Source organism: Argopecten irradians, chromosome 6 (genome assembly GCF_041381155.1).
Source record: "Argopecten irradians isolate NY chromosome 6, Ai_NY, whole genome shotgun sequence".
NCBI classification, from domain to species: Eukaryota; Metazoa; Mollusca; class Bivalvia; order Pectinida; family Pectinidae; genus Argopecten; species Argopecten irradians.
Genome location: NC_091139.1, coordinates 8,026,254 through 8,044,255, shown reverse-complemented (window position 1 = coordinate 8,044,255; position 18,002 = coordinate 8,026,254). Strand labels below are relative to the sequence as shown.

Below are 18,002 nucleotides of genomic sequence, written 5' to 3'. Positions count from 1 at the left end.
CGAATGTAATAAATAGAATATTCCTTGCTTTCTTGATGAATACCAGTAATATTTCATCTTGTGAGGTGGCCACTTAGATATTTTCCACTCGTTCTTCACACTCGATCACTCAATGAAATATAACTGGTATTCATCAAGTAACAAGGAATGTACTGTGTATGTTCTGCAAAAAGATTGGTACACAGTTATAAATGATAACGATCATTTTGTAGTTACATGTACAAACTGACGCGATGGTTTTCATTTTGGGTCCCAGTAGGTAGGCTTAAGGTAGCCTAATCCATATGATTGTTAAGCAACAATTCTGATTTTTGGATTTTATTTCAAACACGGATCTTCAAAATTGTACTACATATACCGATTATTACATCTTTAGATTGATACACGTCAATTGATCACTCTGATAGCTTTCAGAGAAAATCTTCACTTAAATACCGATGTCAGAAGCGAGTTATACTAAATCGGTATGGATGAATAAATAAGGACCCGGATAGCGACGTTACAAACGTATGATGAAGAATTGTTTTTTTTATACATACGGTCAGAACTGAACTAATCCATTTTATATAGGAGACTTGGCTCTAAACAATCCAGCAACACAAAGCTCAACATATGGGAATAACAACGCCGGTAGAGCAGTGGACGGTTTCTTCACGACTCAGTTAAAGAGTGGACACTGCTCCCACACAGGTGTCGGCCACCACCAGGCCTGGTGGAAAGTAGACCTAGGACAGGTGTATTGGATACAGATGATCAACATCACGTACAGACATCATGGTTAGTAGTGCAGCTCTGAAAATGGTAAAGATAGATACATCAATCGTTTGATCTTATCACATAATATAACAAATGTGATTTAATTTATTTCCAAATGAAATGAGCTGTTCCCCTCCACCTAATTGCGGTTTCATTGAATTCTAGGACAACCTTTTTTTATTTTAAGGCACATCTATATATATTTAAGACTGATAGCGATGTTCTATCTTTTTGGCCATTCTTTGCGATTCTGAAGTACGAAAGAGTATATATAGTTCATAACGAACTTTCAACATCGCAATTTCCTGAAAAAAACTTCCCCAGCATGGATATATCCATCAATGTATTGTTTTATTTAAGAATTCAGTAACCCGCTACTTTACCCTTTACAAATTTTGTACCTACCAACATCTAACATATCTTAATTTAAACCTTTTAAATGGATGTGACGTTATATGGCAGACAACGACGATGAAATTAATGAAGCATTATATTCACGATTTTCTTCCTAATGAATCAGTTTACTATTATATTTACAGATGCACGTCGTCTACAAGGCTACAGTCTGTACGTTACAAACAACACCGACATGACTCGACCTGATGGCTCTATTAATGAACAAGACGGACATCTATGTTACCATGACAACGGTTCTGGGTTACCAACATTTAACCAGACCCGGCAGTGTCATGTAAAAGGACGGTACGTCGTGTTCTACAACATTAGATCAAACAGAGAAGACGCACTTATTGAACTGTGTGAGGTTCAAGTCTATGGTTAGTGTATCATTTGATATTCATGGAATATATTTCTACCTTCTTTTATTTACTTATAAACAGACAAAATAACTTATTGAATTACCATAGACCACAATGTCAGAACTTTGTAATATCAAAGTACTGGAGTAGACCTATTGATTAAAGTCCCTTTATCATGTTTTATAACCAGTCTAATATCTCATACAAAACAATAATTTACATAAAAGAGAGAGAAGCCATTCTGTAATGTTCCCTTTTGAGACCCATTTAAATAAAGTGCATTTTACATTAAAAAAATTCTGAACATCTATTGTTTTATTCATCAATTATCTAAATAACAAATGTATTTTTAACCTGAATTTCATTCTGAGTCTCATAACTTATGCCAATGAATGATGGATAATTACTCTATTACAAAACAACTTTAATTCGAATCTTCAACATCGACTTGCCACAGCAAATTAAATTCTAAGCTAAAACGTGTATACACAGGAGCTTCAATTCGAAAGTAGTAACAAACATAAGAGTCATATTACCATAGTAACGATAACTATGAAAGCTGAATATTGGTCATTAGTTATTTCTGTGCAAATGGCTTTAATCCTACAACCTTTTTCGATCACCTTTATATATATATGTAAGACAACGTCTATTTTTTTATCACAGGATGTCCATTTGGTCAGTTTGGATATAACTGTGGCGGTACCTGTCACTGTATGACTGGTGGCTGTGACCCAGATACTGGACAGTGTGACGTCAAGGGATGTCAGACAGGGTGGATGGGGCTGTCCTGTAGTCTCCAATGTCACTGTGACGGGGGCGTGGCCTGTGATATAGATACGGGGGCGTGTCCGGGAGGACGATGTCAGTCTGGATGGTCGGGGCAAAGCTGTTTTGTGAGTCGACGTAAGTACTCTTTGATTAATTTGATGAAATTTACAAATAACAAAAATAATTGTATTAAAATTAGAAACACAATACTTTGTAGTTTCCATAATTCACTTTATAATCTATCTAGTCGTCTACTTAATAGTTATATGACAAAAAAGCGTCCCTGGCGATGATATATCTGCAGTTATAACGTTTGATTTAATCGTATAAATTGTTATCAAACAGCAGGTAAATACCTGAAGTGATATATGTCAAAGTACCATTTAAATGAGGCAATTTATACAATATATTTATACAAAATCATAGAAATAGTAATTGATTTGACTCTTCGCGAAGTACATCCGGTGTGCAAAATACTCAGGGAATAAGGTAAATGTTTTAAAGGTATCAAGATTATTTGCTCACTATTTTCACTGGTAAAATGTGTAATACACATTTATCTGGCTATGCACATGATTGACTAAAGACATAAATCTCTACATCTATGTTTGTCTTGGCTTTCTCCGTCTTAATATTTTACCCGCCATCCTCTGTTTGGAAGGTTTTATGTTCATTAACCTGAAAGTGTCCTGTTACTTCAATGTAAAAGGAAAAGAGTAATTTTGCTACGTGACCTTTCCTTTGAGTAAACTTCTCACTATCAATATCAACTTTTGCAGGAAATCTTGCATATGGTAAACCCACCCGACAGAGTACAACTTATAGTATATATGGAGCATATAAGGCTGTCGATGGGGTTATATCAAAGGATTTTGAACCTCCCGGAAGTTGTACTCACACAGATCCAAATGGGAGACATCCGGAGGCCTGGTGGCAAGTAGATCTCGGGACCGTCCAATTGATACGGACAATTAACATTGTATACCGACAGCTGTGTAAGTACTTGTAGGAACGTTAACATAGGGAATATATATGCCGACTATTTACTAACAAACAATAAACTAACATAAACTAAACTAATTTTAACAGTCTGCTAACACACAAAAACACAAACGCAGCTACAGTCTACAGTACTGAATATTACTGTGGATAAATTAAGCAAAGAAACGCACCGGTAGTGGGAAAATTTTACTCGTAAAGGGTATGAATTATGCCATCGTTCTGTATGAAATTCCAGCCACAGAGCAGCTGTGAAGGCAGCCAACTGAGACATTAATACCACGAGCAATTAACATACGTCAAAAAGAGATGAACATATGTATATAATGCTACCAAAGGAAATGTCTCATTCATCGTGGACACCATTGTCTATGAGGCCAAGGTCACTATACATATGAGTAAATACACCAAATGCACAAAAAATTGTCGTTATGTAGTCATCCTTAAAAATTATAACATGATAACAAGAACTATGAGCAATTTTTTTGCATAATTCCTGCTTAAGTTGTGTGACAAATCTATATCAAACGGAATTCAAATTATTTTAACAATCATAATAATAACATCTGAAAACACATTCCACGATGCAGCACATACTGATTTTAGTCTGATTCATATTTCTGAAATACATTTGTTGTCAACCGTCTTAATGAATCATTCTAATAATCACTATTTTATATTTTATTAATTACATATATGTTTGGTTTGCTTTTGTCATCTTGAGAATTTATCAAATATCATTTTGTATTTTAGACAACTTTCGAATGTCCGGATTTTACCTGTACGTATCAAACAGTTCAGTTGCTCACAATATTTACCAAGTATTGAGTAAGGCTCACCTGTGTTACCATGACCACGGACCCGGGCTACCATCCTATATCCAGTCACTGTCCTGTCCTGTATCTGGTCGATATGTTATATTCTACAACAAACGGCCTGCTGACTATGAACCCAAGGATGTTAAATATTATATCAAAACGTCCGCAGTTATAGAGCTCTGTGAAGTACAGGTGCTCGGAGGTATATATGGTGTTGGGCGAAACCTACCTTTAATACTAATCGAGGCAAAATACTAAATACAATTAACCTTACACGACAGTTTAAAATCAGTTAATATTACCAATATATTTACCAAAATTTATATATGAATTCTAATGAATATTGATTTCGAGCACTTTGCGGATGAAATCGACCCCTGTATGAATAGAATAGCTAACCTTAATCAGCTCTGTAGCTATCCTTTTTTGACGGAACATACTCTTTTGGGACAGTTGGTAGAGGCGCTGTCACGTCTGAGATCCGAGATTGACTGATTTCTTGTCAGAACAATCAACAGGAATTTGGCTGTTCTACAATCAAACAAAATTATCTTATCTTTCTATAGTTCGTTATACGACCATTGATTGATAATAAATACAGTTTTTGTAATGCAAATCGTAATTCATTGAATACGTTAGATGGCCATTATAATTTTGAATTGACGTTAGTAGTAACGGTGGTACACAACATATACATGACATTAAATCTAGTGCTCTTGTCATTTTCTGTTCTTAGATCCTTAATACATTGTGTATGCCTTGTGTGGCTACAGGTCCTGAGATAACAATAATGTTTAAACCTAAAATTAAGAATGAAACTGACTTTTTTATATTTAGTCGTCGTGTTTTATTTTGTTTTACATCTCATCATTGTTTAATTTTTTTTATTGATGTTTTTTCTCTTTCTCATTTCAATCTGTCTTTACAGAATGTCCGCCTGGTAGAAAAGGAATTTCATGTGACCAAGGTAAGATATATATAGTTTTTTTGCTGTCGGTTGATGAAATTATAAGGCATATCATGTGATCAAGGTAACACTTGTTATTGTTTTTTTCACTTTCGTCATTCTGGGTTACCTTTGGTGAAAAGAAATATTTCATCAATCATGTAATCGAATTCGGATAACATATATCAGATATTTTCTTGTATGAATTGTTATATCAATCTATTACCATTTGGTGCAAAAATTAATCACTTTCTATACATGATTGTATATTAATCCATTGTAGAACATTTGCATACATTATGTATGCATTTCCACTGGTGTTTCTGGTGTATAGGTTACACCAAAGATAAACGCGAGGTGTTTCAGAAGGAACACAACAACTTTAAGTCAGCTAGAGAGGTTATCTTATAATCATATAATTTGTCACTAAGGATTTCAAAAAGTCGATTGAGGAAATTATTGTGCCATTTTTGATCAAACGAGTCTGCTATCGTCATAGTGTAGTTTGTACTTTGTATTGTTGTGTAGAATGATTTTGAAATTGAAAATATCGCTCTTTTCAAAAGTAATAAACTGCTTTGTGAAGACTTAGATCTACTAGAAATATGATTGTTAAACCAATAAAGCTAGTTGGGGTAGATGTTTTGTCTCGGGGAGCCATCAACATTTCTCGTAGATTTAATATTATGTACAATATGATGTTACCGATTATTGATCAAGTCTAAACTTAATCTACAAGGACTCTGATGGGACCAAATGTATATGAACTAATAAACTGTAATTACTTTTAATATCCCTGTAGACTTTATAACACAAATTCACAAATTTCAATGGGGTTAAATAACATACCTATTGTGTCACGTCAACAGGTGACTGATTATTCTAGGTTAATGCCCCCTAACTATGTGCTTCCATGGACGATATAAGAGAATCAAGAATAAGATCTGTATTTTGTTATGATATCAAAACAGTAAAGGGTGACGTGTCAGAAACCGGTTCAGTCATTTTAAAAAGGAAATCATCAATTTGTTTCCTTTTATATATACTGTAAGCATGCACTTCCTACACATTCGGACGAGACTGTACCCAGACCTGTCATTGTGCTAACTCTGACTGTGACAGGAGGACTGGAGTATGTAAAGTACCCGGATGTACGGAAGAATGGAAGGGACAAACATGTAGTCAAGGTAGGGAAATGTATAAGGCAATCATAAATGTATTGATATTTGAATGTTATTTTTTTATTACATGCAGCTGTGGGGGTATTATATTTGCAAAGGAACAATTCCAAAATCTCAAACGAGTCTTACGTAATCATAAATGTAAATAATGATTTAGATACTAAATTTATCCAAACATTTTCTTACAATGACAAGGCTTAGTGTTTTGAATTTTCATATTCAGAGGCGTTTGCGAACTTTACTATTATGCGGGTGACACACTTTTTTAATGAAAAACATTTATTTAGTACACATTCCTTTATCGAACATCCGAAGACAATTAAGACAACAAGTAGCGTTTTTTCCAAGCAAGGAATACAGGGCACTGAAAGGCCGCGCCGTTTTCGCAAAAGTAAATTTATGATAATGAAGAACTATTCATATATATATTGTAAAACATATAGCAGAAAATTTAATAAAAAGATGAATAAGTTCGGGCATGTTAAATGGCTATTTAGGTGGACATAATCAAAACATTGTGCCCCCTCCCCCCCCCCCCAAAAAAAAAAAAAAAAAAAATAAAAAAAATAAAAAATTCTGCATTCTTTCAAAACTTACTTTGGTAATAAATTTGCATTTTTAAACACTTACTTTCGTGACAAAAACGTAAAATTTCAGTTATCGAATGTATTCTGTATACAGTAGGCAGGTATGGGCACAATTACTTCAAAATGTAATTAATTAATAATCGATTACTTGGGAGAAAATGCTGTACTCGATTAATAATCGATTACAGGTACCATTGACCTATAATCGATTACAATCGATTACTTTACAAAAAGTAATTGAAATTACTTTCAATTACATTCAATTACATATTTAGTTGATTAATTAAATTTTATCTTCTATCACAATATTTTCAATTTTTCCTTTTTACAATTTGATAGCATTCCAAGACCAGTTATATCTATATAAAATCGTTTCATTGGAATTAGTTAAACTGTTGATTTAGTTTCAAGTTTCACCTGTCCCACATCATGCTTTTTAAACTTGTGTGTCTTAGAAATGACCATGTGCATTTTTGGTATGTGGTTAATTAATAACCTGCATTTTGCAGATGACGGTATAACACAACAAGTATATATTTTAAACCTGGAATCTAATTCTTGATTCTTCTAGTTAGAAAGCGGAAATCTGTAGCAGTGTAATTTTTCTTATATTTATAATATTCATTTACAATGCAATGCATGTTAAATATATAACAATGAATCAAATATATAATTTAAGGATATTTTTAAAGCAAAAATGTGACTTATGCCTCTGAGCTAAACAGATAAATCTTGGTTGACTGTACAGGTAAAAAGAACAGTTACTGAGAATATCAAACAGAATTCATTGACTTCTGATTGTTTCCTAAAACAACAAGTTCATTGGAAATCTGAGGACATACTCCCTGAAACAACTGAATTGATCTTAGTCAATGCCTGTTGACTTTTATGAAAACAATGCTTTCCATTGTTTAATACAATATTCTCTTATGCCCATGGGCACACTGGTGAAAAATAGAATTAGCTATAAAGTGTACCTGTATAGACAATTCGTTTGTATTTTTTTGAGCCTTACATTTCATCAGAAAACTAATTAAAAGGATTTTTATAGACCAATACTAAACACTGTTACATCTATCTTCACTTTTAGTTGAACTACAACAGACAAGTTGAACTTTACACTTTCTAAACTTAGTATACTGGCTGCTAAATTCAACTTCATATTAGGTATAATGTAATTGAAAAGTAATCGAAATGCAATTACGATTACACAGTAAATTTTTACTGTAATCGATTACGATTACAAGTAATCGAAATAACCTTCGATTACTGATTACTGTCGATTACTTGAGAAAATGTTGTTAATTACAATCGATTACGATTACACGATTACTATTACCCCATGCCTGACAGTAGGTCTGGTGGTCTTGTATCAGCTGTAGTTGCTATCATCCTAAATATGCATGAATTATATATATGTGGAAATTTTGTCTATCTCGGCAATTTTTATCTAGCAATCATAGAAACAAACTTTATATACATATCACAAATATGTGTCTCTAGTGCCTTCTTATTCGCAATAAGTTTGTGTCCAAGACCGCGCACTATTATTTCTTTGACAAAAACTATGACCAAATAAGAAGAGAATTGTCAAATTCGCTTAGCTCTATGCATATTTTGGATGTTTATCATGTTAACTAAAGCTGCAAAATTAAAAAAAAAAGACAAAAAAAAAAAAAAAAAAAAAACCCAACAAACTTCTATTAGAATTACATCAGACATTTTCTAAATATTTCAAATACTCCAACTTAATATCTTACACTTAGTTTTCAAATAAATAATGTATTTGAAGATCCGAAGCGGGAGAAAACCATACATAGTCCTTTAAGTGTAGGTTAGGCAATACCATGATGCAGATGTAAACTTGATGAGCATTAAATTCGTTCTAGATCATTTATGCAAGGTAAATTAATGAAGTGTGAAATATGGTGTTATATTTAATCAACTATATGGCTTCCTTATGAAGATATTTGACATTTTCCCCATTTTTTAATTTTCAAGTTTGTGAGATTTACTAGTTTACAAATAGAGTTTATGGCTATATTTCACCCAAACAGCAGTGAACTTTAACATTGGCATCCATATGAATTTACTAGTACCGTGGGTAAATAAGTAGTGTGTATCTTATAACCAAAAAAATGCACGTTAATCTTTAAAAATCTTGTGGCTAAATTCTTATGTTATCATTCTAGCCTGTGCATAAATTGTATCATTATTTTTTCAATTAATTCTTATAATAAAAAACATCTTTTAAAATAACTTAGGAGAGCAATGTTGTATAAAATTTACCACAAGGGTTGACTTAAACGAAAGAACTTCAAGACAACGACTGATATAATTTTGTAGAAAAAACTGTCTCAACTGATGCATTTATAAACAACATATAAACTTCAAAGAAATGTCGTTGACAGCCTGTATCAACCACACATTCGGACAAGACTGTACCCATACCTGCCATTGTGCTAACTCTGACTGTGACGGGAGGACTGGTGTATGTAAAGTACCTGGATGTATGGAGGGATGGGATGGACGAACATGTAGTCAAGGTAACAATGCATTCATCTTTATCTAATTGTATCATGTTTGTAGCACGAGTTCTCCCAATTAATGTAATGTTTTGTTTACAGTCTGTACCTATCACACATTCGGACGATACTGTGCCCAGACCTGTCATTGTGCAAACTCTGACTGTGACGGGAGGACTGGGATATGTAAAGTACCCGGATGTATGGAGGGATGGGAGGGACGAACGTGTAGTCAAGGTAACAATGCAGTCATCTTTATCAAATTGTATCATGTTTGTAGCACGAGCTCTCCCAATTAATGTAATGTTTTGTTTACAGCCTGTACCTATCACACATTCGGACGAGACTGTGTCCAGACATGTCATTGTGCTAACTCTGACTGTGACTGGAGGACTGGGATATGTAATGTGCCCGGATGTATGGAGGGATGGGAGGGACGAACATGTAGTCAAGGTAACAATGCATTCATCTTTATCTAATTGTATCATGTTTGTAGCACGAGCTCTCCCAATTAATGTAATGTTTTGTTTACAGTCTGTACCAATCACACATTCGGACGAGACTGTAACAAGACCTGTCATTGTGCTAACTCTGACTGTGACGCTAGGACTGGGATATGTAACGTGCCCGGATGTATGGAGGGATGGGAGGGACGAACATGTAGTCAAGGTAACAATGCAGTCATCTTTATCTAATTGTATCATGTTTGTAGCACGAGTTCTCTCAATGAATGTAATGTTTTGTTTACAGTTTGTACAAACAACGCATTCGGACGAGACTGTAACCAGAAATGTCATTGTGCTAAATCTAACTGTAACGGGAGGACTGGGATATGTAAAGTACCCGGATGTATGGAGAGATGGGATGGACTAACATGTAGTCAAGATAACAATGAATTCATCTTTATCTAATTGACCCATCCCCGACTCCGCCCCTTTTTATTTTTGACCAATGAAAATAATTCACCCCTTCACCTTGGTCCTGTCGTCACGCTCCCAGCCATTAGGTCGGACAAACACGGCGCTTGACCGACCTGCCTTTGACTTTACATTTACGACCGTTTTTGATACTATAACGGTGAAAGGATGCACATTTGGTCTATGAAACTTTGACATTCGGTATCCGGAGCGTGTGAGAGATGCAAGAGCAACATTTATCGATGTTGAGGTGGATTCGCACATGTAACAGACTCCACGATTAGCTGGATGTTGACAAAATCGACAAATACATTTTGTTCAAAGGTACGTCTTCGTAAGTTTTTAAAAAAATTATTTTTAAATATTTCAAAGTTAGAATAAGAATAGTGATATAGCTTATTTAGATATATGTACGAAACGGTATAAACGTAGTGAATCAATGCAAAACGTGACCAGTCGGTGAACGAGCAGACGACAGGTAGCTTGATCAGTGAGTAGGCGTACTACTGTACGGTACGCCTTCATGCAGATCAATCAACAGTGACACTAGTGGCCTACGTGCGATTTCGATTTCAAGCAGGTATAGAGAATATGAAGTTATGGTTGAGGAATTAATGCACATGTAACTTGAAATAGACTTCAGCAATCAATGATCACATGGCACATTTAAGTTTACTTCCCCGTGAAAATGTATTTAGTTTAAGGGGGAGGGGGGTTTGGCTGTTATGCGGATAATAATCAATATTGAAACACGTTTTGAGAATAACTGTAGGAAAAATTAACAACAAGGATTTTACAAGAGTATCTTTCAGCAGAAACGTACTTGCTATCACGTCTCTTAGCTAACCTGTCAAAAGTCATAACAGCATCATTCACTAAAGGCTACATGACAGTACTTGACACAGGGACATGTAAATTCAGACAACACAGCGCATGTATTTTATATTTATATAGGGGTTTTACCTGACCCCGATTTCACGAAACATTGACCCAGTCACATAAAGAGAAAAACTTAGGTTTTGACTGAAGTCTGCATTTTTGTTTCTTAATTTAGGATTACAAATTAAAAATGGGTCTATATACAACTAAGAGAATATACCGTACATCTTTCATACATGTAAGCGTGAGTTTGGACCAAATATTTTGTGATTTTTTTTATTATTATTTTATACTATACACCGATACTCCAACTCGGAGTCGCTGTTACAAAGATCAAACAACACGTGGGACAAGGTTTTTAAGTAAGCATATTTATTGACTCCATTAAAAGTAATATTAATTATTGTAATACATTTTGTTTCAAATCAGCACTTCCATGGTCGGAATGGTCCTAATAGCAGAGACACAAAAGGTTCACACCCTGTGCGTCAACCACCTAAGAGGAAAAAAAAAATTTTTCGACCATCAGTAAACAGGAAAGGTAAATTGATTACAATGCATTACAAAGTATCAGTTAATATGTGTACAGGCTACAACACATTCACATCAATGAGAGTTGTACCTCCATTGTAGTATTTGTACATGTCCGAGTGATTGAAGATGTCCCAATATATTCCACAATCCCTTCGTCTCTGGGTCACAAGTTCGAATACCATGAGGGGCAGTTGTGAGGTACTTTTCTCCGGGTACTCCAGCTTTCATCCACCAACAAACCTGGCACGGGCCCAAATTACGCTATAATTATACTTGTATTACTACTTGAAATCAAGATTTGAAGGGCTAAAGTGTCTGTAGAGGTCTTACAATTATAAATGTATGTAATAATTTAATATGTCAAATTATTTAACGAGTTTATCAAATTCCATATTAAGTACTGCAGACGCAAGTGTATGGATGCATAGAAAACAAATCAATTTCGTTTCTATATAGGAGTAACGTGACGCTACCCAAATTGGAACACTTTTTGAAGATAATTGTAAAAAATTTCTTACTTGTGCTTGAATCCAGATTTTTTTCTTAATATTCCACAAATAGATGCCTTTATTTTAAATGTCATGATATGTTTACTTGTCAGCAGTGCATATGTTAATAAAGTTTTGAGATAAAATTATATATGAGAGTCTTAAATTAAAGAATGTCAAGGCTCAAATTAAGCGACCCCATCCCAACTTCCTTTGGAGAGGCTGAGACTGTTAACGAATAAATATCAATGTTTGAAAAAGAAATGAAAACAAGGGTTTACAGGATAATTTTATGTTAATAAGTCTTTTAAATTATTTAAACTAATTATTTGTATTGACAAAACAGACTTTCAAGACTTTAATATAAACTAACCAATGCAAAATGTTATATAATATATGCTGAGGACAAATAAAACTTCATATACAATGTCTTGATTTTCAAAAGGTCTATACGAGAGATTAGTGTCAAGAACTAAGAAGCATTGTTTGAGTTTATGGAATTATTTATATATATATATGATATGTCTCTTCATTTGATTTCAGGGGTTGTTCCGATGGACGTTTTGTAATTTGGCAATTAAGAGAACATCCAACATAGACAGGAAAAATCATCTTTTACACTCTATGCAAATACCAAACATTACAGAGAAAATTTTCCAGCTCTTCAGTTCAAACTGACAAGCAATGACATCATTTTAATGTTCATGAACTTCAGACAAATGAGGAGCAGTTCAGATACTACACTGGATTTACAACACAACAGTATGATTATATCATGAACTTTTTTGTATCAGATGTTGCAGAATATCCTATCAACTTGCCTACCAATGGACAGAAAGAAGTTATGTCACTGTCTGTTGAAAATCAACTGTTATTACATGTAGTTATATTTAAAGTCTCTCACGACTTTGATTATGTGAATCTTGGTTACAGATTTGGCATTAGAAACCAAACTGCAAGTGTATTGTTCTCCAACTGGATGGATTACTTGTATTTATGATGTGGATAATTTTCTATCTGGCCATCAAGTGATGTTATATATGAACACATGCCCAAAGTTCATCAGCTGGAGTTTCCAACCACATTTGCTGTATTTGATTGCACAGAAATAAAGATTTCTAAACCAAAATCCATTGTCTGCGTATTCCAAACCCACTCGGATTATAAGTCTACAAACACATTGAACTTAAGATTCTTGTGGCATGTGATCCAAGAGATTCAATTATTTTTATACCTGTGTTATTTGATGAATTTATGTCTAACAAGAAAGTATTCATGCATAACAATGTAATGTGTACATTAAATGTTTGACATATTTTGCAGACTGATTGATTTATTCAGATCATATGCTCAAAATTGTTAAACGAAGTTGTTAAATTTTATGAAAATGATTTCAAAATTACAATTACTAAACTGTGATGTTGATAAATAGTAAATTCTGTAAAAATAGATTTCATACATTAGGTATCATTTTAAACTGATGTTGCTTTAATTGTTTCAAAAATCACATCAATAATTCTATTTATATCATTTTATTCATATACGATGTATTATGTATTATATATAAATTACAGTTATGACATTCAATATTCTTTCGGAATGTTACCTCGTAATATCATTTTTGGTTCAAAGTTATGCAATGCATAAAAAGCAATTGTATTTATTATTTAGTAATAAATTATCACACATTCGTATGGACTGTAATGGAGACCTGTTTATTGTGAACTGTACGCTATAAAAGATTAAGTAAGACTGCAAGGTAATATCAGTAATTATAAACACATGTAAGACATAAGCACAATTTTAAGGAATTTAAGATGAAATAACGTATGATCTAATTTCATTTTTGAGAGTTACATCATGTATCAAAAGGTAAATTGGGACCTAATTGTTTATGAAAGTTTTCCTTGTGTACTACTGTCAATTATAATTCGGTTATAACGAATTACCAGTATGATCATGAGTTTTTTATTTTGATTTCGGACAACTTGTGTTGCAGTATTTAACAATGTTCTTTTTTATCCTTTTATGATATCTCCTTGATTCGTAAAATTGTATATTATTCAATACTTCATATTTGTCATAATTAGTATCCGTGAATTTGCGTTCAAAAAATGTTATCTAATTGTGTCATTTTGTAACGAGGGAGTTCTCCCAATTAATGTAATGTTTTGTTAAAAGTTTTGTAAATCACACATTCGGACGAAGACTGATTCATAAACCAGACCTGTCATTGTGCTTTTTTCTGCCTGTAACGGAATTGATGGGCATAATAAAGATATTTATTGACTGGATGGAATGGACAACATGTAGTCAAGGTAACAATGCATTCAATTTTGTTAATTCTGTTAATGTTTGATAAAATGATATCTTGTTCTCCCAATTAATTAATGTTATGATTTACAGCCTTACCAATCACACATTCAAGATTGAAACTGAAAACCTATTGTGTCATTGTGCTAACTCTGACTGTGACTGTGATACTTTGTAAAGGACAGTCATGTGAAATGTACATCCGGATGTATTACAGAATCCGCCATGTCAAATTGGACCTCAGACATGTAATGGACATGCAACATTGTAGCATCAGTTTAACAATGCATTTAATCTTTGGGGTTGTGGTAATTGTATCATGTTTGTAGCGACGAAGACCGAGTTCTCCCAATTAACTGTAATGTTTTGTTTATCAGCCTGTACCAATCACCACATTCGGACGAGCCACACGCCGAGCGAGCGAGGACGACGGTCGATTGCGCGCTAGACTTGTCCTGACTGTGCGGTAACTCGGACTGTAGGAGGACTGGTGCCATGTAAAGTACACGGATGTATGGAGGTGATGGGAGGGGCCCGAACATGTAGTCCAAGGTATCAATGCATTCATCTTTATCTAATTTGTATCCATGTGTTGAGTACCAAAGTTTTCCCAATTAATGTAATGTTTTGTTTTTACAGCCTGTACCAATCACATCATTCACGGACGAGACTGTAACTCAGACATGTCATTGTGCTAACTCTGACTGTGACGGGAGGGACTGGTGCATGTAATGTACCCGCGATGTATGGAGGGATGGGGATGGGACGAACATGTAGTCAAGGTAACACTATTGCATTCATCTTTATCTAATTGTATCCATGTTTGTAGTACGAGTTCTCCCACATTTAATGTTATGTTTTGTTTACAGCCTGTACCAATCACACATTCGGACGAGACTGTAAACCAGACATGTCATTGTGCTAACTCTGACTGTGACGGAAAGGGACTGGTTGCATGTAAAAGTACCCCGGATGTATGGTAGGGATGGGAGGGACGAACATGTAGTCAAGGTAACAATGCATTCATTCTTTACTCTAATTGTATCATGTGTGTTACAAAAGTTTTCCCAATTAATGTAATGTTTTGTTTACAGACCTGTACCAATCACCACATCTCGGACGAGACTGACTGTAGCCAGGACCTGTCATTGTGCTCAACTCTGACTGTGACAGGGAAGGGCTGGTGCATGTTAAATTACCCGGATGTATGGAGGAATGGGAGGATGGTCAAGGTAACGAATCTTTATGTATGTGTCGTACCAAAGTCAATATTGGTTTTGTTTTACACAAATGCGACGAGACTGTAACCTGACCCCACCTGTCATTGTGCTCATTATCTACTATTGACGGAAGGTGTGCATCATGTACGAATGGATAGGGGACGAAGTTTTCCATCTTTATCGAATTAATGTGTAAAAGTTTTGTTTGTTTTGTTTACTCAGTCTGTACCAATCACACATTTCGGGACGTCTACTGTGGCCCAGTCCTGTCCATTGTGCTAAACTCTGACTGTGACGGGAAGGACTGGTGCATGTAAAGTAACCCGGACTGTATGGAGGGATGGGGATGGACGAACATGTAGTCAAGCGTGGTAACAATGCAATTCATCTTTATAAACTTGTTCATGTTGTGTAGCACGAGTTCTCCCAATTAATGTAATGTTTTTTGTTTACCAGCCTGTACCTGTACCAATCACACATTCGGACGAGACTGTAACCATACCTGTTCATAGTGCTACTCTGGACTGTGACGGAAGGGGGAATCGGTGCCATGTAACAAGTACCCGGCATGTATGGCGGGATGGGATGGACGAACATGTAGTCAAGGTTACAATGCATTCATCTTTATCTAATTTGTATCATGTTATGATAGCACGAGTTCCTCCCAATCTCCATGTAATGTTTTTGTTTTCAGCCTGTACCAATCACACATTTCGAACGAGACTGTTATAACATTACCTGTCATTGTGACTAACTTCTGACTGTGACGGAAGGACTGGTGCATGTAAAGTACCCGGATGTATGGAGGGATGGGAGGGACGAACATGTAGTCAAGGTAACAATGCATTCATCTTTATCTAATTGTATCATGTTTGTAGCAAAGTTCTCCCAATTAATGTAATGTTTTGTTTACAGCCTGTACCAATCACACATTCGGACGAGACTGTAACCAGACCTGTCATTGTGCTAACTCTGACTGTGACGGGAGGACTGGTGCATGTAAAGTACCCGGATGTATGGAGGGATGGGATGGACGAACATGTAGTCAAGGTAACAATGCATTCATCTTTATCTAATTGTATCATGTTTGTAGTACGAGTTCTCCCAATTAATGTAATGTTTTGTTTACAGCCTGTACCAATCACACATTCGGACGAGACTGTAACCAGACCTGTCATTGTGCTAACTCTGACTGTGACGGAAGGACTGGTGCATGTAAAGTACCCGGATGTATGGAGGGATGGGAGGGACGAACATGTAGTCAAGGTAACAATGCATTCATCTTTATCTAATTGTATCATGTTTGTAGCACGAGTTCTCCCAATTAATGTAATGTTTTGTTTACAGCCTGTACCAATCACACATTCGGACGAGACTGTAACCAGACCTGTCATTGTGCTAACTCTGACTGTGACGGAAGGACTGGTGCATGTAAAGTACCCGGATGTATGGAGGGATGGGATGGACGAACATGTAGTCAAGGTAACAATGCATTCATCTTTATCTAATTGTATCATGTTTGTAGTACGAGTTCTCCCAATTAATGTAATGTTTTGTTTACAGCCTGTACCAATCACACATTCGGACGAGACTGTAACCAGACCTGTCATTGTGCTAACTCTGACTGTGACGGAAGGACTGGTGCATGTAAAGTACCCGGATGTATGGAGGGATGGGAGGGACGAACATGTAGTCAAGGTAACAATGCATTCATCTTTATCTAATTGTATCATGTGTGTACCAAAGTTTTCCCAATTAATGTAATGTTTTGTTTAGAGTCTGTACCAATCACACATTCGGACGATACTGTGCCCAGTCCTGTCATTGTGCTTACTCTGACTGTGACGGGAGGACTGGTGCATGTAAAGTACCCGGATGTATGGAGGGATGGGATGGACGAACACTGTAGTCAAGTATCAGGTAACAATGCATTCATCTTTATCTAATTGTATCATGTTTGTAGTACGAGTGACAAACAATGTAGTCAATGCATTCAATCATATCTAATTGTAATGTATTACCAAAGTTGATCCCAGTTAATGCTAATGTTTTTGTTTACAAGCTGTACCAATCACACATTCGGACGAGACTGTAACCAGACCTGTCATTGTGCTAACTCTGACTGTGACGGAAGGACTGGTGCATGTAAAGTACCCGGATGTATGGAGGGATGGGAGGGACGAACATGTAGTCAAGGTAACAATGCATTCATCTTTATCTAATTGTATCATGTTTGTAGCACGAGTTCTCCCAATTAATGTAATGTTTTGTTTACAGCCTGTACCAATCACACATTCGGACGAGACTGTA

The 18,002-nt window shown here is 35.3% G+C and overlaps 2 protein-coding genes across 2 annotated transcripts; both read left to right on the top strand.

The window, feature by feature from the left end:
- Positions 1-749: 749 nt before the first annotated feature.
- On the top strand, positions 750-15,974 carry LOC138326183 (multiple epidermal growth factor-like domains protein 10). Its single transcript, XM_069272312.1, has 16 exons — positions 750-777; positions 1,296-1,532; positions 2,181-2,420; positions 3,065-3,280; positions 4,038-4,304; positions 5,031-5,069; positions 6,101-6,235; positions 9,228-9,362; positions 9,444-9,578; positions 9,660-9,794; positions 9,876-10,010; positions 14,566-14,720; positions 15,112-15,144; positions 15,342-15,446; positions 15,567-15,704; positions 15,915-15,974. The coding sequence occupies exons 1-16, from the start codon at positions 750-752 to the stop codon at positions 15,972-15,974; spliced, it is 2,193 nt and encodes a 730-aa protein (XP_069128413.1).
- A 491-nt stretch (positions 15,975-16,465) lies between these two features.
- LOC138326182 (multiple epidermal growth factor-like domains protein 11) lies at positions 16,466-17,638 on the top strand. The gene is made up of 5 exons (XM_069272311.1): positions 16,466-16,527; positions 16,608-16,742; positions 16,824-16,958; positions 17,040-17,174; positions 17,469-17,638. The coding sequence occupies exons 1-5, from the start codon at positions 16,494-16,496 to the stop codon at positions 17,636-17,638; spliced, it is 609 nt and encodes a 202-aa protein (XP_069128412.1). The 5' UTR covers positions 16,466-16,493.
- Positions 17,639-18,002: the final 364 nt, after the last annotated feature.

Bases quoted from the DNA above. Each gene is read 5' to 3' on its own strand.
- LOC138326183 (XM_069272312.1), top strand. From the start codon at position 750: ATGATCAACATCACGTACAGACATCATG. The intron at 2,421-3,064 runs GTAAGTACTCTT...CAACTTTTGCAG, and splicing joins AAGCTGTTTTGTGAGTCGAC to GAAATCTTGCATATGGTAAA. The intron at 4,305-5,030 runs GTATATATGGTG...CTGTCTTTACAG, and splicing joins TGAAGTACAGGTGCTCGGAG to AATGTCCGCCTGGTAGAAAA.
- LOC138326182 (XM_069272311.1), top strand. From the start codon at position 16,494: ATGGAGGGATGGGAGGGACGAACATGTAGTCAAG. The intron at 16,528-16,607 runs GTAACAATGCAT...TTTTGTTTACAG, and splicing joins GGGACGAACATGTAGTCAAG to CCTGTACCAATCACACATTC. The intron at 16,959-17,039 runs GTAACAATGCAT...TTTTGTTTACAG, and splicing joins GGGACGAACATGTAGTCAAG to CCTGTACCAATCACACATTC.